The sequence below is a fragment of the Corapipo altera genome, unplaced genomic scaffold (assembly GCF_003945725.1).
Source record: "Corapipo altera isolate COAL_440 unplaced genomic scaffold, ASM394572v1 267, whole genome shotgun sequence".
Taxonomy (NCBI): Eukaryota; Metazoa; Chordata; class Aves; order Passeriformes; family Pipridae; genus Corapipo; species Corapipo altera.
In genome coordinates this window covers 1128096-1152732 of record NW_020884970.1, presented here as the reverse complement: position 1 = coordinate 1152732, position 24637 = coordinate 1128096, and the positions used below count along the sequence as shown (strand labels likewise).

Genomic DNA, 24637 nt, shown 5'->3' with positions numbered 1-24637 from the left:
ATAAGCCAGGGTGGTGTGAGGAATGCAGACGACATCCCCATTTAATGTGTTTTGTAGTTACTTCCCTGTTCCACGTGTGTAAATGGTTTTAAATTACACGTTATATGTGTAAATGTAAAGGTCTAAAATGCTCAGACAGACATTAAAAAGGCACAATTCCATTCCTTGGTAGTAAAGACACAGGAATGAGAGACAGAATGCTCCAATTCTGGCCTTTTCATCAATAAATATTTAAGTATTCATTGAAAGTGGAAAAGGTGTAAGAAAAAGAAATCAATTCCTCCCTCTCTTCCATGTCTGAGCTGATTTGAGTGTTCCCTTTACCCAGTTGTGCATCAGTCTGAGATAATTTGATTAGATTTAAGGTAAAGTTGCTCTTAGTTTCTCTTCGGATCAAAATCAGGAATGAATTAGAGATGGAGAATGTTCCCTTGCGATCTGTTAAAAAACCTGAGCCATGGAAAACCTGAGCCATGGAAAACCTGAGCCATGGAAAACCTGCCTATCTGTTGGAATGCAGCACCTGTGGAGCCCAAATCTGCCCTGGATAGGGCAGGTACCCTCTGGCTCAGAGAGGTATTGAGTAGAGAGCAGGAGGAAACTCAGTGGTACACACAAAAGCTCATTAAAAACAATGAAAGAACGTATAACTCCTGGAAAATTGGCTCTCAAGACTGGTGAGTTTAACAGTAAGTTAAGCTACTATGATATGCTTTGATTACATTCAACAACACACTACACATCACAGTAACCAACCCTTTTGACCCAGGAAAAGCAGATGTAAATGAATATATGACTGAAGATCAGCACCTGCTACTGCCCAGACAAACTGTTGATTAAAAGCCACCACTAAGCAGTTCACAGTAAACACAGTGGCAAATTATCTATGACTAAAGAAGCTCAGAAACTATTGCTAGCAGTAGATGGCAGAGAAACATTAAAAAAAATAAAAGAGGAGGCAAAAGTGGCTATTAAAATATATTTTGTGCTTATAAAATTAGCCTTAATGAACTATAAAATAAATAACCCTTAATGAACTACAGTAGCCACTTGCAATTATTTCTGTACTAATAAGCTTGGAGAATATATTTGCCATATATTGGTCATTAACGAGATATTATTTGAAATATGCAATTCAGCAAAGGGGAAGTTGTTACAAATTAAGGGGATTCCAAGAAATTTGTTTGTCTCTCACCCCACAGCAATATTTCAGTGTCAAAGGAGAAAATTTCCTAGGCCAATAAATACACAAATTTGTTCGTACAAGCTGAAATGCAGGTTTTATAGCGTCTCTCTTGCATTAAATTTCCTCTCTATTGTCTTTTCAATGCTGTGTTTTGGAAAAAATGTAAATAAACATTGGTTATTTGGATCTGCCTTGTACAGAACATTTAATAGGAGTCCTTAATTGCATGTTGTAAACATAATACAAATAGTGGTTACAAAACTAAGAATGATTTTGTTCCAAATAATCAACAAGAGTGCCTCTTCACAGAGAAAACTCTTAAAAGGCACAGTGCTATGCATCAAAACCACCCAATCCTTGCAGGAATTAAAATGGAGGAAATTCCATTTCTGGCATAAGAAAGAAACTCTTTTTCATTGTGAGGGTGGTAACAGGGTTCCTCAGAGAATCTGTGGGATCTTCATCCTCAGAGTTGCTCAGGATCTGACCAAATGCTGCCCTGAGCATCTGGTCGAAGTGCTTTGAGGAGGCACTTGGACCACGTGAGCCCTGGAGGTCCCTGAGAACCTCAACCCTTGTGTGATCCTGCAAGGTACTTGCATTTTGGAAGTCTGGTTTTTATTTAAGTGAGGAGATGTACAGTCAAATCAATCCAGGCTGGGGGATGAACAGGTCAAGAGCAGCCCTGCTGGGAAGGACTTGGGGGTGCTGGTGGAGGAGAGGCTGGACATGACCCTGCAACATGCACTGAGAGTCCAGAAATCCAAACATATCCTGGGCTGCATCCAAGGCAGTGTGGGCAGCAGGGGAGGGAGGGGATTCTGCCCCTCTGCTCTGTTCTAGTGAGATCCCACCCAGAGTGTTGTGTCCAGCTCTGGTATTCTCATCACAAAAAGGACATTGACCTGTTGGAGTGAGCCCAGAGGAGGCCACCAAGATGATTAGAGGGATGGAGAACCTCTGCTATGAGGAGACCTGTGACTCGAGCACAAGTCCTGTGAAGAGAGGCTGAGGGAACTGGGGTTGTGTAGCCTGGAGAAAAGGAGGCTCAGGGGAGACCTCCTCACTCTCTGCAACTCCCTGACAGGAGGTTGTAACCAGGTGGGCGTCGGTCTCTTCTCCCAGGAACCAGCAGTAGGACAAGAGGGCACAGTATCAAACTCTGTCAGGGGAGGTTTAGGTTGGATATAGGGAAGAAATTTTTTACAGAGAGAGTGATCAGACATTGGAATGGGCTACCCAGGGAGGGGGTGGATTCTCCGTCCCTGGAGGTGTTTAAGGTGAGACTGGATGTGGCATCAGTGCCATGGGCTGGGTGCCAAGGCGGGGTTGGATCAAGGGTTGGACTTGATAATCTCCGAGGTCTTTTCCAACCCGGTTGATTCTATGATTCTATGAAAGGCTGAGAAAACTGGGATTGTTCAGCCTGGAAAGGAGAAGATTTTAGAGAGATCTTATTGCAGCCTCCCATTACCTGAAGGAGTACTACAAGAAAGATGGAGAGGGGCTTTCTACAAGGGGGAATGGCTTTAAAATGAAAGAGAGTAGATCAGATATTAGGAAGAAATTCTTCACTCAGAGGGTGGTGAGACCCTGGCACAGGTTGCCCAGAGAAGCTGTGGCTGCCCCATCCCTGGAAGTGTTCAAGGTCAGGTTGGACAGGGCTTGGAGCATCCTGGGCTACTGGAAGGTGTCCCTGCCCATGGTAGGGGGGCAGAATTAGATGATCTTCCAATCCAAGCCATTCTAGGATTCAATGAAAAAGCAGATGCCTTGAAAATATTCCACAGATGATAACAGCTTTTCTATTTTTATCTGAAGACCAGACAAACAATCAAAAGGGATCAAATTACTGCTCTTTAATGAGTTCCTGCTTGTCATCTGAGAGGTAGCAATGACTGGGATGTTATTTTGATGACATGATATCAAAACTAATGCATTTTCTTCTACACCCTCATCAGGCTGTCCATGGACAGCTACAGCAGGTCAGCTGAGAAGAGGAAATTCAATCAACCACAGCAAAGTGCAAATTGAAATGATCTCTCTCCACTCCACCTTGCTCATTGTGTCAGTGACAAGAAACTTTGCCCATCTTCTGAGTCAGAATGATGAGATTCCTTTGAGATGCTCAGCTGTAAATCTGGTGTCTCTTTGTACAAGTCCTCAATACAGTAATTTCTGATGATCTACTTGTGAAAGGAATTAAATGGTTTATGCACTATAGAGCAAAGTCATGTAACATTGGAATGTGAAAAGCCCATTTCAGCATCAAAAAATGGCTATTAATTGAGGAATTAATAATCTGTCAAAGTTTAAGCAATTTCCTTACCAAAGTCAAAATTAAAAAAGCCATTTCTCCAGCAGTTTTTTAGGAAATAAAGACTAGTGATTACTAAAGTCAAAAGTTTCCTTTTCCAGATACATCTAAAAAGCCTATTTTGAGAGCTGAAGCACATTCTGTAAATGAATGGCTGTTGTGAAGCAGATTCCAACTCCTTTTAATGTCTAATGAAACTACAAGGAATATTTCAGAAAATACACCGAGTGCAATGGACTTATAATTCTCTTTTTAAAGTTATTTTGAGAATCTCTCAGAGAGATGACTGCAAATAGGAGTTTACTATTTATATATTGAGCAGATTATATAGAATCAAATATATATTATCAAAATGTGGACATTTCTAATTCTATCCAAGGAGGTGAATAGCTAATAAAGGCATGGTAACCACTACATTATAAAGAGTGCAGAAAATTGGGATTTTTAGAATTTTTATATTTTTATGAAGGCCTAGGAAGTAAAGGAAGCCCCAGAAACAGCCTTGATTAAGTCCTCTACTCTTTGCCTGGTTTCTCAGTTTTTAAGATACCTCCCATATCATTTTGGTTGTTTGGAGAGAATCATGTGGTTGCAAAGGAGAACATAACAAACTGCAACACATCATGGGATGGGACCAATTCCCAAACAGGGTGACCACCAGCAGGGCTTCAGTGGAGATGGTTGGGATAAAGCACAGCAATTTAAAGAGAATATCACTTGTAATGATTTTCCTCTGACACTGAAATGCTGCCCAACCTGTTGGACAAACAAGTTGTTGAGCTTGCAGTTCCCTAAGACAGAACTCAAATTTTGGCACTGAAGAAACAGAACAATCTTCTCATCTACTTCACCCTGAGAGGCAGAAAACCAAACAAACTGTCCTCTCTAACATCACTCTTCATGAAGAGATAATCACAGAAATGCTGCCTTTTTAACAGCCTTTCCTGCTAGGACTCTACATTCTCGAGCTAAATTGACAAAATATTTCTCCTTTAAAACACTGTTACCACAGAAAACCTCCTGTGCTGCTTTTTAGGTTTTGTTCCAGAGAACACTGATCCAAAATTACTTTGCTTTGGCACCATCACCAAGGATAACAGTCATGAAACACTTTCAAGCAGCTTCTATGACAATGAGAATCATTCTTTGTCATGTAGTGAATGGCACTGATGAACTTTGTGCTGCCCTATTCCCAAGAAAATCTAGGAGGACACAAAGTGGTCCCCAAGCTGCTCTATCACTCCCCTCCTCAGCAGGATTGGGAAAAAAAATGGAAAAGAAGTGTGGGTTAAAGTAAAGGCAGGTCAATAAGGTAAAAGCAAAGAAACAAAGGAAAACAAGAGATTTATTCCCTACTTCCCATTCAAAGGCAACGTCCAACCAGTTGAGATGACTGAAATGCTGCTGAAACATATAAAACTTGTAGGTTTTGTTGGATCATTACATGCCAGCATAGAACTGGCTGCTCAGGGCCTCCCATTCCCCCTCCTCCCACAAAGCTCTTCAGTCAACAGCAACAAGCTCACCCACCTCCCCATCACACCCAGGTCAAAAGGAATTGCTCTTCACGGAAGAATAAACTGCTTCAGCCTCATCAAAAAGAACCACACACCTTCCCAGACTGACTTCACTGCAAGTCCACTCACCCCAGAGTCAAGGGGCACCAGGATGAATCACAGAATATGTTGAGTTGAAAGGGACCCCCAAGGAATGATGGACTCCCTTGTGCTGATCTTTGCTCTTGTCCCTCTCACAACAGCAAAAACTCACTGTATTTTAGGGGCTGGATGAGACAGATAATTCAACTGAAAACATCAGCCAACAGGGGTGGAGTGATGTGAAAGCAATTTATTAAAACTCTTGTGTTGCTCTTATAAAGAGTTTAATCCTCTCTTCTCCTCTCTTCTGGTTTCTGTCTCAGAGAACCCTCCTGAGCCATTAATCACTGCAACTGCTCCCTCCATCAGACATCACTGCTCCTGGGGAACTGAGACTGCCCATAAGGAAGAGGATACTTGGCACTGACTCATTCAAAATATTTTAGACAAACGTTTATAACGTTTAGACAAACGTTTATAATCTTTTCCAAATAGATACCAAAATTTTAAGTTACCTCAAGCCATATTTAGGCAGTTAAAGGAATGACTGGTGTTGTCCACAACTGTAACTGAAATATCAGCTTTTCACATGGTATTTCCTTCAGCATCTATGAATAGAACACTGAGTGAGGCCAGCAAGACCATTGGTCTGGATGAACACACCCATTTTTGTGCTGTTTCACAGTTCAAACCAAACTGCTCAAGCTCAGCCTCTTCTGTCAGGTCCTTGGAGGTGGTTAAAGTTTAAAGACGTTACAAAGCATAAATAATTAGTGTCTTCAGACTGCTTTGGGAAGTTTAGATCAAAGACTTGGCATTCATCTGAAGGGTCAAAATAATTCACAGTCACAGGGGGAGTATCCCATTTTCCTGCTGATTGCAAGGAAACCTGAGATGGGATGAAGAAAGCTGCTGACTCTTCCAAAGTCCTACTGACTTTGGATTCAAATCAATGGATTTAAGTTACTACAAGTTAATTGAGCTGCAGGAACTGTCTACATGTCAACTCTCAAGCTCAGGCAAAGGTAACATAATCCATCCTCCCTTAACTCTCTTTCACAGTAGATTTAATGACCTGGCATTTCTGTGAAGCTTGTAAAGACCCAAGAGCATGAAGATGGGCAACAATCAAGGTCACTCTGAAACACATTAAATCCCAGTAACCTGAGCATGTGATGTCCTATCAAAATATGAATATATTTGAAGGTTTGGAAGAGATGTGTATAAGTAGTGAAAACTTTTTGAGAGTTTTCTTAGAGAAATTCTTAGAAATTATTCTACCTGTTTCCTGGCAGTTCTGCCTTTCTTGGCCTGTTATTTTGAGGGATTTTTTTTTTTTATAGAGCAGACTCTCATCTCTTAAAATTTCTTTTTCTACTAGTAATCATTTCTCTCTTCTACACATTTGTGGCATAGATTTTAATGTGCTGTCAGGGAAATAATCCAGCTGAGGGAAATGGAGATGCAACCATTGGAATCAGGAAAGTCTTAAAGAATACAAATGTTATCCTAATTTAAGAAATTGGGCCAAATCATAAACCCAGAGCCATTACATGTTATTCAGTGAAAATTCAGATCTCAATTCAGATCATTTTTGACTTATTTAAATTTTAAGCAAAAATTACTACAGAATCAGGATGTACCTCACTCTTCTTGCCTGAGCAAAAATTGAGCAAGAATGTCAGGATCCACCAATTAATTATAGACTAAAAGACAAGAATGGAAACAACAAGAATTGACATCTGACTCTAAATGTAGGAACCTTTTCGAAGTAATAGGATATGGAGGAGGGGGGGAAATTTTGCAGAGTTATTGATTCCTGATTGTGCTGCAGAACAAACATGGCAGCAATGCCAGAGCCAGGGCAGAGGGTTATTTTAGGATTTCAATGACAGCTATCAAAAATACTGTGACCCTTATAAAGTTTTAAATATTGAAACAAGCTTGAAAACTGAGCCACTCACAGAGTTATTAAGCCATATATAGATGTGTGTAAAAACAGAGGCACTAAGTAAAGCCCTGTGATATCAATTTAAAAGGCAAAAGCAATGCCATGAAACAACCCCGTCTGTGTTTTGCCCTTATTTGCAAAGTTCCCTGGGTTGAATGATTGTTCTGTTCAACACTGAGCAGGAGCTGCTGTGCTCCAACAACCTGACACTGTCAGGGAGAGATGCACTGGGTAAATGTCACAATTTCTGTTGTGTGTGTCAGGAGAAGGTGCCCAGACTTGTCTCCTGCTTGGAAGGAACACCAGACCTGTAAATGCCAAGTATCACAAAGCCACTTGTCAATCTTTCCTTCTCTGCCACCCACAGCCCTCCTGACCCTGACACACACAGGTTGTGATTGCATTTGTTGGTGGGATCAGGTACAGAACACAAGGACAATGCAGTGCATGAGGTACAAAAAAACCCAACCAACCACAAGTCAAAAAACATAAGGCCTGAAAGAAAGGGAAAAAAAACAAACACCAGAAATGGACTGTTTAAAATAAACTGTCTGAGCTTCATCCCCCCTGATCAGGTTACGTAAAACACTTAATCACATAAGAAACCCATAAATGAATAATGCAGGGAAAGCTGTAACTGTGAAGGAAAGCAAAATAATCCAAACTAACCCAATATCTTCTATTTTTCTATGATACATAATTAAATTTAAATTCAAAACAAGGCAGTTGCATGTTCCGGAAACACACACTTGAAGCTGGATTATTACTTTTTCATAAAGACTATAGCCTTGCTCAGGAGATGCTGTCCAAGATGTTAGGTTAGATATTAGAAAAATAATCTTTACTGTGAGGATGGTGAGGCACTGGAACAGGTTGCCCAGAGAAGTTGTGGATGCCCCATCCCCGAAATTGTTTAATGCCAAGCTGGATGAGGCCTGAGCAACCTGATGCAGTGGAAGGTGTCCCTACCCACAGTAGAGAGGTTGGAAAGAGATGGTCTTTAAGATTCCTTCCAACCCAAATTGTTCTATGATTCTATGGACTTTTATCTGTACATTCAAGATCACATGGTGAGTGTAATCAGAGTGGAACTCCTTGGTCAGGATATTTCATATTTTTAAAAATTATAATGTTTCAAAGTGCAAATGGTCAAATTACCAGAAAAGGAATTAATCAATGGCTGTTAAAGATTTAATAACTATCTCCTGTATCAGGAAGACTTTGAGGTCTAAGTCACTGAAGGTTGGGAGGATTTGCTGAATCATAGAATCATAAAGGCCGGAAAAGATCTCCAAGATCAAGTCTAACCTTTGACTGAACACCACCATGTCAACTAAAGCCTGGCACTAAGTGCCACATCCAGTCACTGATGATCACTTGTACTCCTGACTGTTGTTCTGTTTTCAATAGCTGAGCAACACTATCAACCATTGAGTCATCCAGCAAAAAGCTGGTTTATTCCTCTGGGGCTCTTGCTTCTTTATTCATTGACAGATTGTAAGGTTGGAAAGCACAGTAAGCCCATGAGATTTAAGGAATCTCTATAGCAAAGTCTGTGTGCTCAGTCCAGCAACCTTTGTGTGATAGAAACGTGTCTTGGTAAAGAGGAAGGCACCCTCTGTTGCAATGACTTCTTCCAAGAAAAGGGAGCAGTCAAGTCATCATTCCTTCTCTCTCTCTTTGGCTAACAGGATTGAGATGATTAAGTTGTCACTAGAAAGTACATTTTCTAAACATCAAACCCATTTAGCATCTTTCTCAAAGTTTGTCATCTCTATTTTCCCATAAATAATGCTTTAGGCTTAGGATTCCAACAGTCTTGATTGTCACTTTGGGTAAGTGTGCACTCATCCAAATGAGTCAAAAGAAGGGCACAGAAGGTCTGTCTAGGTTGGAGAAATATTGACACTGTACAAAGATGTTTTTAACAAAAAGGCTTCTCCCAGACTGCTGCTGCAATCCCATCCTTTTACATGGGCACTGATGTTGGCAGCAAAAGGAGCAGCTGCAGAGCTGACACAGGATGTCCATAACGTGACCCAAGAGTTCCTGGGCTATTTTCCTAAGGTGTCAGCAAACAAACACACAGACAGAAGTCCTCAGGAGTTTCTCTTCATTCTCTGTACATGCTCTTCCCTCTCCCTGCCAGACAAAACTGCCCCAAGGGGAGCAGTGACACACTTATGGCAGAGGCCTGGACAGGCAAAGAGTCGGGGCTCAGAGCTCTCCTGAACAGCTGGGCCCTCTGCATGCCCTGAGCCAGAGCCAGGGGTGGCACAACTGCCTGCAAAACTCATGGGAAAAACTGCTTTTTACTTCTCAAGATACATAAAGTGATCTTTGCCATGGAAGGAGTGGGCTTGTCTGTCCAAGTCATGTCTGAGTTGTGGTGTTGGGACGAACTGTTGATTCAGTATCATTATTGCAAAAGTAGAAACATCAACCAAATAAAAATTAAAAAAAAAAAAGGAAGAACACTTTATATGCTAATGATCAAAACAATATTAATAATCATAATGGCATCATTTCTTTGACTCACTGAATAGTGACTTTCATTTTCTCATTGCCACTCAGAAAAGCTAAAGAAGCCCCCACGTTTAATATCCTGGAAATAGCACTTAAACCACTGGAATGGAGTAGCTGGTGCTGTTTCTTTTGGCTCCTGAATTATCCAGCATGGAGCAAACTCTTTATGACATGTTAAATGGAAGTTCTTGCCAGTCGTCACTGAACCTGGGCTTTTATTCAGTGATTTGTCCTATGCCTACCACAATATTTAGGAACTAGTTTCCTAACTTGCTTTCTTCCCTCTTGTTTTCTCTGAAGAGTCATGAAGAGCTGTTACACACTAAAATCCAGCTGTTCTCTCTCTCCCTAAAGTATGTAAGACAGTTTTATATGAACTAGTTTCTTGAGGTAGCTGAATCTTTAAATCCACTGATATTTTGAAATCCACTTATATTTTAAAACCCACTTGCATTAAAATTCAGAATAGAATTGCATGCATCATTGCGGACATGGAAATCCTGAAAACATTCTGATCTGGAAATCTTCAAACTATAAATATGAAATCTGTTGCACACCATTTGGGTTAGGAACCATTTTTAAGGATCAGAAATCATACTTGTTCCAGCATAACTTAATGCAGGTTCTGCCTACATTTTTACTGCTGGAGAGTAACTTGTTTTAGAAGCTTAGTAATTAGTTTCAAAACTGATGATGAAAAGTAGAGGATTATATTTTTCCTGGGGCTCTCATTAGTATCTTTAGGTTCACTTCCCCCAAGACATGGACCTCTGAAGAGAAGATTAACTTTAGTATTCCAATGGAGTTTTATTGTAAGAATATTTTGGTTCTCTGACTTTCTCCACTTCAGGGATTTAGATTAAAATGTGTCTAGATGTAGCCAACTGATGATAAGATTTGTAATTTCTAGTAGATAGGAATATTTAACTGTGTTAAAAGAAATTGTATTATATTACAGACTGTCATGATGGAACACATTTCCAAACTAATGCAGGGTAAAACCAGAGTAATGAAATTAAAATTATTGTAGTTGCTCTAGATTTAAATTATCAGGACAGATCACTGTTTGCACCCATAAGAAGTGTCTCATATAAAAGAGGGATAAAAATATATAGAGAAATTACAGATAGACAGATAGATGTGCTGTAAGAACATTGATATTCCGTCAATCTAAAGGATCATTTTTCTGATATCCTCACTTCAGGGCTGGCCAAACACCAAGGAAAATATTTACAGCTATTTCTCCTTACAATAATGTAGAGCTTTTGATTATCCTTATCCAAACCCAGTGAGGTGGTAGATATCCTTCTTTTTTTGGTCATGTATAATTCCCAAATTTTGGCATCCACAACATCATGCCACAAGTAGTTCCAAAGGTTAAAAAGTGTGGAGAATCATCTTTCTGTGATTGTTTTGAACCACCCCCTTCTAGTTTCTAGTAGAAAGGGGGCAATTCCTTCATCCTCAGGTGGAAGGAGAGCACTGCCAAGCATCACTGAACTATAAAAGCAAATAATTAAAAAAAATCTATCAATTCTTTGTGCTTTCCCTAAGGTGGTTCCAGAGGATAGCTCAGGCTAACAAATCTCCACTTAAATTTTTGCAAAAGCTTCCAGTGAGCCTCAGTATAAGACAGGATCTACTAAGGACAGGAGTGATGTCAAACATGCTTCATTCAAGTCTCTGAGGGACACGAGGGGTCTCTAAACTAAGAATTGTCCCCACCCTCCATTGCTTTCTACCTCAGGGCTCCTACTTTTTCTCTGCAGGAAAAGTCCCACTGATATTTTTGAGTTCAGGTTTTACCAGTTGGAACCTTTCCCATGGTATCAGCCACACAGACCCCTTCTGGGTGGCAGAAAATCTGTAAATCTCGTAATCTCCCCTTGAAAAATGGCCTGGAAACCTTCTAAAGAAGGAGACAGCTAGAGATGCTTTGTATCAGAAGGAGATTATCAGAAATAATTTGTGAGTCATTTTCCAGGGGTAACAAGGCAAAAGAAAGGAAAATAAAAACTTTCTTTCTGTCTTATACTTTACATTTAAAGCATAGTCTTTACAGAGACAATATGTCATAGATTAAACTTCACCAGTGGGATGAAGTTGTTTTGATATCTCACTATACTGCTGAGGTTACAGCCCAGTCCTCCTACTAGAGACCAACACTCCTTTAGGTGTAGATCTAGGGCAAAGATCTCCAAAAATCCCTTTTTATTTTTCATCCCCTACTGAAATCTTCAGTTATTTGTCTTTCTGCTCCTCAAGAGAATCTCTTTGGAACATCTCAGAAGGTAGGTGTGCTTTGGAACATCTCTGGGTTGTTGGATTGTCCCTGACTCTGCTTCAATTTGGAGTCTTTAACACTGCTTCTGCAACTCTAATTCATATGGAATCAGGATCCATCAGCCAGAATTGCTATGAGATCAAGCAAGCCCAGCATAAACAGCAGAGAAAAGGGTAATATGATGTTTTGTTTGAATATCACCTCGGCTCACATTTCAGGACCCACTAAGGCTATTTCTGAGACAGAGAAATATTTCAGTAGGCCGGACCTGAACCTGCAGGTGAAGATATTTTTTTCTTACCATAATCAGCTCCCTAAACTGTCTCTCAGCCATCTCACAGAATGTGATAAAAGACTTAGTTAAAGGTTTTTACCTGTGGAAACCACAACCAGCTCAGCGCTTGACAGAGACCGCGATGATGATGACAATGAGCACCAGAACAGCCAAGGCGATGGAGAGGAGGCAGCACTTCATCTTCCTGGCTCGTAGCTGAGAGGAGAAAGACAGAGAAATAAATACATAGATCTTTAATGGGGAGACGGAGAGTAAATTCACGAGAAAATGTTGCTATTTTTTCATTGAAAAAATAGATATTTGAAAGCAGTCAGGGCAACATGGAGAAATTCTCTGGTTTTATGGACTTCCAGTGAAAATTCTCCTTAAATACAACACCTTCTCTACACTACTTTTTTCCTGCTTAAATCATTGTACCATACTAAATATCCAGGTTTTGTTTTGAGGGCTGGACATGGGTAAGGTTACTCAGTTTGGTTTTGGTTGGGGGGTGTCAGATCTGCTTTCTGGCTGCCAGGAGAAAACTGTCTCCTGTGAGATAAAGAGGTCCCTCTCCACTCTGCTGTGCAACGAAGTTGAGACAAGCAGTAACATGGGCTGTTTGCAGGGCAGACAAATGTACTTTCAGTATTAACCACCCTGATTTTATTCCATTACAAATACAGAAAAAGAGATTCCACAGAGTTTTAACTTTGATGCTTGTTTCTATTTCAGCCCATCAGCCTACTCAGTGACTTCCATGGACATAATGTTATTTATTCCTATTTAAAATCTTTTGCAATAATTCAATTCCTTTTTAGATGGCTTAGGAGGAGGTTGTTTCCATGATCCCACAGTGTATGTTATCTTCTTATCCAATACACACACAAAAAAGTATCTTCAATGAAACAGTTAACTCAGACATTTTCCTTGAGACCAAATCAACCAGTCCTGCAGCCACCAGACTTGGTAACATCATCTTGATATGAAAAGATTTATTTATTTATTTTTCAACCCCAAATCAAACTAATTCTTTTATTAAAGTGTGTATTTCCAGGCTAGTGGGTTTTTTTCACATTAAGACACTATGTTGTCCTGACTCCCTGGTAGATAATCAGTGAGTCATCTTGGCTCTCCATCAGCTTTTGAGTTACTCAAACAGATATGTTTTCTTTGGGTTTGGGAAAAAGAAAAAAAAGTGCTTTAAATACATCATCCCATGTGCATGTGTTAAGAAGGATCTTTTTGTCAGGTATGAAAGGAAGGAGAGTGCAAGGGGATTCCCCAAAACCTTACTTTGGGGTACAGATTTGTTCACAGTTTTCCATCAGTTTACTGTGAATCTTTGGGGAGAATAAAGGTGGACAAGGGCTCACAGAAATTATTGTGAGGTCCTGGCACAGGTTACCCAGAGAAGCTGTGGCTGCCCCATCCTTGGAAGTGTTCAAGGCCAGGTTGGACGAGCTTGGAGCAACCTGGTCTGCTGGAAGGTTTCCCTGCCCATGAGAGGAGGCTTGGAACTGGATGATCTTTAAGGCCATTTCCAACCCAAACCATTCTATGATTCGGATTCTCTTTAATATTTTTTTTTTTGCCCCCCACAGTGTTGTTTCCTCAGGGTGGCTCCACACCTGGAGGTTTAATTTCTAGAAGGGTAACTGCAGTGCACTCTGAAAGCTCAGCACATGAGACAACAGACCTGCTAAACCACCCTCTCTTATTTTAACCTTGATTAATTCCAAGTCAAACCAGGAAACCTCTGGTCCCAACTGCAGACTGTCCCAAGGTACTTTGGTGTCCTTGTCCAACTCTAAAATGTCAAAGCCTGTGTTTGGTCAGCAGAGGACGCTGATGGGTCATTTAGCTTCAAGTAGCAGTCTCAGTCCTAAAATGAAGCTTCAAATGCTGCACGATTATCACTTCAGAGGGCTTTTCCACCATTCCTTTTGCAGAGAGATTCCCTTGTTTTCCTCCTTCTACCCTTACAAATCCTATTCACTCTAATTTTGCATTTTTATATTCTTGCCTCCTTCCAGTTCAGGTTAACAGAATCTGAGATTATAAACCGTATTTTAATGTCCCACTGTCATTCTTGAGGGAAATTGGGACACAGAAAGAAACACATGCCTATATTTTTAATAACACCAAGGCAAAAACACCCACTGGAAGCACATCAGCATCAGAAATGTAAGCACTCAACAGCTAGGCAATGTTGCATGTCCTATTATATATATTATTATTAAATATTTTTTCCTCTCTCCCTCTCAGGCAGGATTTTTGCCTTACTCAGTAAATGAGTAATCATTATGCTGTGTATATCATGTATCTTTATAAATTTTGTATACCTATTCAAGTTTCCTTGGGACATCTATCTAAAGTCATGTTCACAGGAGACCACATAAAACTTTCACTTTATGCAAAGATTCTAATTTTCCCATGGGAGTTCCATGACAGCAGAATCATATAGTTAATGCTTGCTATCTCAAACATCCCAAACATCAGTGCAATGACTGAGTTGTATCCATTTTAAGTGAAGGAAGTGGAGACAACATTTCACGAGGGAAAGCATGGCTGATCTCAAGAGAATTCCAATTTTCCAAAGGAATATAAAAACAAAATAAAAAAAGAATAATAATAGAAAAAGAATAAGAAAGCAAATGTGATTCATCACGTCATCCCTTGAATCAAAGTTAATCTACACATACATGGAAATGGTAAATCATTTCCAAACCTGTAATGGGATTATTTCTCATGGCAAATCCTAACAGGTTTCTGTCAAAGTATTAGAGGTCTCAGAACAGCAGAGCCACAGCCACAGAAAAGTTAAGGACGAATAAAAAAAACCCCAAAAACAAACAACCCACAAAAAGCCAAACCATCTGTAAAATGAATCATTTATTTTACAACATAATTCTTCAGAGAGCTTTGCATTTTTATAGCGTTTCCCACACGGCTGACTCTTCTTTTTCCAGCCCTTCTTTTTCCAACTCTTTCTGCTTTAACTGCTGAACATCTTTCTTTCTCACTTGCATTAGGGCTATGCCCCGTCCTCCTTGACTCTCCTGGGCACAGGGAGCCCTGAGGCAACGTGTCCCCCTCTCAGTTTCTGCAGCTACACCCACAGTCACTCAGAGGAGCAATCTGAGATCGTTTTGCCCCCCAGCTTCCACTTGCACTTTCTGAAGCACACTCGGATGTTTACAAGGACAAGGCATTCCTAGAACAGCAGATGGATCAACACCTGAAGTGCACTCTTAGTACAAGCTGAATTTTGAGAGTCTTCCCCTCAACTTCAAAGAAGTATCAAGAAAACTCGAGTGGTTTGTTGTTTGGTTGGTTGTTTTTTTTTTCCCCAGAGACCTGGAGGTTTTGCCAAACACTCCTAGAGGTCACATGGCTGCTTTCTCCATCTTTTTCTTGCTAAATTGCAAAGCTCTGTCCACGTACAGGAGCTGATAGAATTTAACAAAACCTCCTAAAAAACATGTTTTATCCAGGTAAACTTGTATCCTGGCAATCCGCTTTGGAAAACACTGATTCCTGTTAACTATCACTTAAAATAAGTATCTAAATAGAGATATAGAAATCAAGGCAACAAACAATTTCAGGCTGAATTTGGGAAAAGTTCAAAGCTACCAGATTATCTTCTGCTAGAAAATGTCTGAGAAGTAATTATAAGCTCAGTATCTGATTTAATTTTAATTATATTAGCTTATTCTAAACCTTGAATGCTATGCTGCAGCACTGCTCTGGTTTTACAGCTCTGTTCCCAACCTGTTGTAAGTCCATTACCCAGAACACCTCAAATTTGTTGATTAAATTGCAGCTAATCTATTTTCACTGTACACATTTTCCCAAGATGAAAAGAATGCAGCGTGGGACAAAAAAAACCACCGAGTCCTGTAGCAAGATGTAATGGCTTTTTACAGTTATTTTTGCTAGGCTCTCGGGGTTTTTTAGTAAAATAGGTAAAGATATATTTTAATCCTGACAGAAGCTCTTTAAACACACATGTGAAATAGGAGTGAAAAGCAGGGAAGGGAGGAGCAAAGGCTATTTAGGGACACAGCTGAGAAGCACTTTATATTGACAGGAAAACTGGATGTGACTGAGCCTGGAAGAAACCTTTCCTTCATTGTTTCAGAAAATGAAGCTGCAAGTCATATTTTACAACCTAGAAGTTATTTATTTCTTGAGGGTGAAATGTGAAATGTTGGAAGACATTTTAATTATGTCACAACAGATAGTTAAGTAATTAAAAACCATTAAAGCCCATTACGGCCTCAGGCCCAGAGAAGCAAGTTTTATCCTGGAAATTCCTAAGCAAATGCATTTTCAAGGAGGAAAAAAATGTTTTCTTGCTAAGGATTCAAAAACTAGCTGAGGCCAAGCATTAATAATAGGAGAGGCTAAAGGAAACTGTTTTCTCTGTACTTATATCGAATAGAAAATAAAGTAAAAAGCACTTGAATCATGTATGGAAATTCAGCATCGAGCTTTTCTACCCTCTGTGAGTTGGTTAAACTTTGCACTGCAAGGCAGGATGGTCAAGACTTCTCAACTGCCTCTACAAAGGAGGCAAAAATCCCTAGAAACAGCCAGTTTAGTTCAGGCAGGGATTTGTACCAGAACAGCTGCTCTATTGTGGGAACATCAGAGCATGTGACACCACCTCAGAGTAGAGACACCCCCTACAGCTCCATGGTTGGGGTATTTTCTAAGTCTCCTGCAGGACAGAATCAGTGGACAGGGTGCTTTCTTTAGCTAAATTAATCTCACCAATATCCCACCTTTTATTCCATCTCTCCCTAGTCTTAGTCCTTGCCCTTGGATAAGGATGACGAGGGTAACCAAAGAGCTTCGTCCAGCATGGTTAACCCAAGACCATGTGTCTCTGTCCCTCCCTCCTGCAATGCCAAATAATGTAAACCTTTATGGAATCACTGAATCATTAAGGTTGGAAAAGACCTTTAAGATCGAGTCCAACAATCAACCCAACACCAACACCATGTTCATCACTAATCCATGTCCTCAAGTGCCATATCCACACATTTTTTGAACATTTTCAGGAACAGTGAGTTCACCACTCTCCTTGTTTGCTTGACAACCCGTTCAGTGAAGAATTTTTTTTCCTGATATCCAATAGAAACCTCCCATGGTGCAGCTTGACACTGTTTCCTCTCATCCTGTCACTTGTTACCTGGGAGAAGAGCCAGACACCCACCTCACCACAACCTCCTTTCAGGTATTTGTGGAGAGCAATAAGGTCCCCTCAGCCTCCTTTTCTCCAGGCTGGAGGAAAGGCCTAGACATACCCCAGGATTTTCAGTTTGGTTCTATGGGCAAGAATCTGTCTCCTGGGGAAAAAGGTCCATTTTTCAATGATCATTCCTTAGGTTATTCTGGCAAGCAAGCAAAAATCTACCCTGCATTCAGTGCCAAAAAACACAGTGAGATGACCCATTTTACTCATAGAAATGCTTACATGTATTGTAACACAATTTTAAAATAACATAAAAGTCATGAAGCATTTTCCAACAGAGCCGGGATTATAAGAACTTCTGAAAGTACAGTTCCACTATTTGAGCAAAGAAACCATTGCAGCTTTATCTGCTCTGGAAATTTATTTCCTGCACACCCATTCAGCAAATAAACCCCAAAAATTATTAAATGTAGTAACCACACAACATCAGCCTCCAGTTATCAGGTCACATCCTTTCAAGGGCCTCTGCTGGGCAATGAAAACCCACCTTGATTAATTTTCAAGTGCTGTTTCCTTCATTGTAAGATTAACAAATCTGTTTGACATAAAATGGTTCACTTTATATGCAAATCTCTGTAGAGAGTTTTGTGACATTAAAGAGGTTCATACAATTTTGTTCACCCTGCCCTCAGAGGTCATTTGGAATTGCATGAAAGCGTTTGTCTATGCCCTTAATATGCATTTTGAAAGCTAATTTGAGGTCTGCTGGATTGAGAGCCCAGGTCCTTAATTACGTTTGGACGTGTTTCTACAAAGATGATATTATGAATCTGAAACTGCTGTCATTCCAATACACAATAGCACAAGCTCTGCAGAAGGCTGGGGAGTTCTCACGGGAGAGAAAAAGGAAATATTGGAGCAACACAGCAGAAAATCAGACCTTGTAGATGTGTGGTTATCTCCAAGCTTTATGTAAACATACAGAAGGGGAAAAAAATCCCTTTACACTTGCAACAGTGCTTTCATTACTATTATTATTATTATTATTAATACTTCATATTCCATTTGCATTGATAAGATCCGTCAGCCAAGCCACACACAATCACCTCTGATAAGAGAGTAAACACACTGTGTTATTGCAATGGAAGGGAGGAACACGACCTTTAACGTGTGTACAAATTAAAATGCACCGACCAAATTTGGCGACCTTTATGGTATGGCTTCCTTACAGAGGAACAATGAATTTGCTATCAAATATCACTGCCTCTGCAGGCAGGCTGGAAAAGGCCAGTGATATTATTAAGCACTTACAGTGTTTTTAAATGAGAACAAAGTAGACAAGTTGCATATAAGTAAAACCCAGAAGATATGAGAGCAACAGGGAAAGGCCAGCCCACAGCAGCAAGGAAATATTTCACTTTGCTTTGACACGTTATTTTTGGGCCTTTACTTCCACATCATTTGGACCGATTTCAACTTTCTCTTATGATGTTGTGTCTGTGTATTTGCCTCTTTCCACCAATTCTGTGCACTCTTCTCATTCCCCATAAATCTCTTCATGACTCTCTTCTTAGGAATTATCTTCCTTGCATTCATCCCTGGAAGTGTTCCAAGACAGGCTGCTTGGGGCCCCTAAGCACCCTGGTCTAGTAGAAGGTGTCCCTGATTATGGCAGGAACCAGACGATCTTTAAGGTCTCTTCCAACTGAAACCATTTCATGATTCCATGTGATTCTGTGATATATCTCAGGTGAAGCCAAGTGTCATCAGCAGGTATAATTCCTCAGCATATCCTAATGCAATACTGCATTTTCTCCTCACATTTAGCCAGTGATAACCATCCAGGATTGAATTTCCCATTCCTGTAATCCACCTCAAGTTATTTCTTTTAAATGATTATATTGCAGCCAAATCAAAGAAGAAAACCACTGGAAAATATCCAAGTGTCCCACCCTGAAAAAGATAATGGAAACACTTTCTCTAGTGCCACCACGCTTTGAGGAAAGATCAGTGAAAGTGCACTTTTTAGTGTTTATAGGAAATTTAGCTCAACTTTGGAAAGATATGACTTCTCTCAAAGCCCAGTTCAGGTACATTCATGACTAGTTCAAAATCTGAGATAATTTTCACCATCTGCACCCATCTCCTATCAGTGTTTTCTGACACAGCACAATGTTGTCTATGTTGGTTTGCCAGGCCCCAGCTGACAGGGGCTGATGTCAAGCCTGTACACACAGATTTAATTGCTGTATTTTCCACCTTCTGAATGCTTGAATTAGCAATCCTAACATTCCCCTAATACACTTGTTTTTCTAATGGCTGAGCCATCATTTGTAATAACACATGATAATGGCTTACATTTCTATCATGTCTTTCAAGGCAGCAAACCTCCAACGTGATTCACAAATTCACTATAAAGAGGATTAATTTTTTTTTTTTTTACCAGCACTGGAATGAAGCCACATTCGTCTGGCAGCTGTTTGAGTTCTGCAGAGCAAACTCAGCCAGCAGCTTAAAGCAGGTCCTGACCAGTGTGTGCACCTGAAACACCAGAGACCACGTTTTCCCAAAACAGAATTCCCCCAAGGCAGCAAAGCAAATGTCCTCATACTTTTGCAGAAACCACTTTGAGATGCTTAAAAGCCCCACACAGACTTATGGAGAACTTAATTCCCTCAACAATTTAAACCCAGGAACACATTTGCAAGGCAGCAGAGAGGAGAGAAAATAACTTGCCACATTCAAGCAGTGCTGTGCTCAGAGAAAACTTTCTTGCTGAGCTGTGTTTATTAGTTAGATTATATTATTTTAGGAATAGGAATACTTGGCTGGATTGGAAATTACCGTCTTTTTATCACCGTGCTGCTGATCTCAATGCTTTGAGCCCACCAGTTTTCACCCACCTCATTTATGTAGTCTGTAAATCATCAGTTCCTCTGTGAGGGAGTTGTGGGGGCCAGGGCAAAACATCTTAATTCTTGAACAGTATATAGCTCATTCTGTGTCCTAAAAAATGCTTTGGTTCCCCACGTTGGCTTCTTTTTGCCATTAACAGCTGGATCAAACTTTGCAGTATCTTGTAAGGACCAGAGCCAAAGAAATTATGTAGTCTGGCTTAAATCCAGTGTACTCTTATGAGATTCTGGTCCAAACGAGTTGAGAATTTCTCCTGTGTGCAGCCAGATGCAACATTTTTATCTGAAAATTCTAATAAAAACTAAAATGCAAAAGACCCTGAAGGGTCTTTTGACCATCCTCAAACAAATGTAAGTGTCAAATAAAGAAAACACAGGTACTTCTAGGGGGTGGTAGGAAAAAAAACCCATAGAATCATTTGGGTTGGAAAAGACTTCTAAGATGATTGAATCCAACTGTTGGTGTAGAACTGCCAAGGTCACCACTAAACCATGTCCCCAAGTGTCACATCTACATGTCTTTTAAAAACCTCTAGGAGTGGTGACTCTGTCACTTCCCTGGACAACCTGTTCCAATCCTTGACAACCCCCCTCATGAAGAAATTGTTCATAATATTCATTCTAAACCCTCCCTGGTACAACCTGAGACTGTTTCCTCTGGCTATACAACAATATTTTTCACACTGGGACTGAGAAAAAGGATTTTCTTTCTTCAAAGCACAGTGTTCTTGAACTAAGATTTGCCTTCAGATCTCACCAGTAGTTAAGACAAATTCCCCTCAGTGTAAGTGTTCAGGCAGCAAAGAACAAACTGAAGGTCTGAGGTGGTCTGACTCTGTCACCAGAAAGTATTTGTACATAACAATATCAGTCAGTGCACTACAGGAACTGATCCACAAAAAAGCTCCTCCCAGCCCCAGGAATCATAAATAAACATAAATTTTGGAAGAGGTTCCAGGAAGTGCTGTGTCAATAATGCCTTGGGAAGTCAGTGCTAGGAGGTGATGAATCTCCAGTGTGAAAATGTCACAGAACCATAATAGGCAATGTTATGCGTCTGTGTTTTCATGGGACTAATTGATAGGATTGAGAGAAAAAAAAAACAAACTAAAAAAAACCAAACCAAAACCAACCAAGCAAACAAAAAAAACCTCAAAAAAGGGACAAAAAACCTCAAATAAAACCACCCCAAACAAATAAAAAAATCAAACCAAACCAAAGCAAAAAAAAAAAACCCACCACAACCCAAAAAGCAAAAATGACTCATGTTCCTTCTTTCGAAGTCTCTGCTTTTTCTTTACTCTGTCCATTGATTTAATATATGACATTACTTCCTACAAACTTTGCTCATCGCTATCACTGACATCACTACTATTCTGGTAATATCTTTACTACCACTAAAATACTCACATCATTAGCATGTCAAGCAGTGGTTGACATGCTTCTGCTTGTCACTTCTACTGCACTGCTTTAAATAGACCTCTAAACACAGTAAATAGGATTTTTTCCTGGTACTGAAATCCAAAGAGTGTAGAAAAAAAAATTACCCTTAACAGAATCTTATCCCTCCTAAAGAAGGCTTATTAGAAGGCTGGAGGGGGGCCTTTTACAAGAGCATTTGGTGATAGGACAAGAGAGAATGGCTTTAAACTGAAAAAGGGCAGGTTTAGATTTGATATTAGGAAGAAATTCTTCCCTGTGAGGGTGGTGAGGAGCCAGAACAGGTTGCCCAGAGAGATTATGGATTCCCTGTCCCTGGAAGGGTTCAAAGCCAGGTTGGACAGGGCTTGCAACAACCTGGGCTAGTGGAAGGTGTCCCTGCCCATGGCAGGGAGTTGGAATGAGATAATTTTTAAGGTCCTTTCCAACCCAAACCATTCTGTGATTTTACAAACGAGACAAAAAGAATGTTCCTTAAAACAGAAATCTCAGGATAACCACTGGATTTTGCAACCAAGAACAAAATTAAAGCTCAAGACTGGTTTTTCCTCCGGGGGATGCTATTTTTCACCAGTTTACAAGGAACCACCATGTCTCTGCTGCTCCTCTGCAGTATGAGGATACTTGGGAGTAAAGTGCTAAGGAAGAGAGTAAATTAAACTGAGACCAGGCACGACAATCTCACTTGTGAAAAGTGACAAGTCGTGTTCTAGGAACCCAAGGAATGCACACCTCCTCACTTTGCCTCATAGAGGCAGACTAAAAGCAATTTTACAGGTCCTTAACCCCATAAATACTTTTACATATGTGAGTCTTCACCTATTCAAAATAGATCTCAGAAAAAAAAGCTGAGAATCTCAAATAATTACTAAATGACAAAAGGATGTTTTCTTTTTACTACTTACCTAGTCTGTCACAAAGAGAGGTGAATAAAGCCACATCTAGTGTAACAGCAGTGAAACTAAGAAGAAATAGTGCCTCAATATCATTAATTAGGTGGTACAGAATTAAATCTGAGGCAGTTTGATCTTCTGTAGAAGCCATGGAGAATTGGTGAAATTCCTAATCTGAGCTTTTGTTCAAATCCAAACAAGCTCTTTCAAGTTTGAACAGTATTTGGACTCTCCATTGTTTTATCATTTTCAGTTTTCTGACAGATTAAATGCACAAATGCCAGGGGGTAGCCTAAGTTGATACTGCACTTCTGACCCTAAGAGAAAGCACAAATTATTGGAAAATCTTGTGTGAAAGAGTATTCTCATGAGGTTTGCTGCTCAGTTTTACAGATGGAGATCCAGGGAAAGTCAAGCAAAGAGCAGAGTTCAGGGTTTGTAAGAACAGCATTCAAATAGAAAGACTAAAAAATAAAAATATCTCAAAATAGCAGACAATGAGGAGAACTGTACAGGCAGATATAGCAACTATGCCTTCCTTTCTCATTAAATTATGTGATCCTTTGAAAGTCATTTAGCTTCTTCATTCCTTAATTGCCCCTTTTATAAGATTAGAGGTGTTACTTCATTAAATAAATTGAGCAAAAGTGGTGCCACCTGTGATAATGGATCTGTTATGTGCCAAGATCAGCACACAAGCCCTCTTCTTAAAACATCCAGTTTGCACATGGATGGATTTTTTCTTTAGTTTTGTTTTATGTAAACCTGTCCAGACATTTTTAAATTAAAACCTTTAAAGTCTTCCAGGGCGATAGTACTTTTCTTTAATTATGTAGTCACACAATAGTTATGGTATGAAATGGAATGAAATGTAGTCACTTCCTTCATCTCTCAACCAACCATTTTAAGCTTTCGGCAGCATTATCCTTAAATACATGTCCTAAAGTGAAGTTTACTCAGAACTAAACTAAGATGAACAAAGCCTGATATGAAAGCTGAGAACGACCAGAGGTCTAAACATTTTGCTGTTCCTCAGTCCCTGGCAATAAGTACTCAGCAGCATTCTGAATTTTTCGTCAGGGCTGTGAGTTCCCTGCATCTATGTCAAAATCCTGGTGGACTTGTAAATTGTAATGGACTTTGAATAAAAGAGATGAATGTTACAAACAATGGAGTATCAGCATCGCTTCACAAATGGCCTTGGAGCCTGACCCTGTTGGTCAGAACTGTAACCCCCCCATGTCTAGGCAGAGTCTTGTCAGCGCTGCCAACACAAAGGGCTTTTTATGTGAAGTGTGTAGTAATAACTTGACTGTGATAGACAACATAATAGAGCTCTGGGAATGTCACAGAGCACAGTGCCAACAGTGGATCCTACAGAGCATATCAATTCCTAGCAGCAGCAACGAGAGGACGGGCTGAAAAAGAAAGAATTAAATGAAATTATGAGTCCAAATGCGAAAACAATTTTAGTGTTTGAGTTTTATCTCATTGCAAGGATGCAAAGGGACAGAAAGCAATGAAGTGTAATAAATCCACCACATCTCTGTATATATGTGTATGATTCCTGTCATGGTGCCCATTTGCAGCCAGTTTGCCAGGTACACATTAAAAAGCCCATCTACTCCATCCAGTCATGCTGTGTAAGGAACAAACAACCTGCAAACACTTCTTCCAATGAATAAAACAGCACAGAGATAAGATTCTTTAGAATAGTAGAAACCAGGGTACGTAGCTAAAAGACAACATGCCACTCAACTATAACTAACTTTTAGCCAAGAAAAAGATATTTTAGTTACATCTAAATAAAAGTTCATAGAGATGAGCAGCCAACAAACTAATAAACTGTCAACTAAGCTCAGTTCAAAAAGTTTTTATATAGTTCACTTTGTTATGACATGGTTTCCTTCAAAATATTCTGGGTGGTTCTCCTAGGCTGCTGAGAAGATGAGGACATGAATGAGTTTCCAGGATAAAGCTTATCTGAAAATCCTCCCAAACTTATCTACAAATCCTCCCAAAGTCCTGAAAACTGAACTGAATGACTGGT

At 39.9% G+C, this 24637-nt stretch overlaps 1 protein-coding gene across 5 annotated transcripts in view; it reads right to left on the bottom strand.

Moving 5' to 3' along the window:
* Positions 1–24637, bottom strand: part of TSNARE1 (t-SNARE domain containing 1) — a 473885-nt gene that overhangs the window by 50884 nt on the left and 398364 nt on the right. For all 5 annotated transcript variants that reach the window (XM_027665127.1, XM_027665131.1, XM_027665128.1 and 2 more), the window contains one exon: positions 12237–12352. In XM_027665127.1, coding sequence (XP_027520928.1) covers positions 12257–12352 — 96 coding nt within the window. In that variant the 3' untranslated portion in view covers positions 12237–12256. The remainder of the gene's footprint in view (positions 1–12236; positions 12353–24637) is intronic.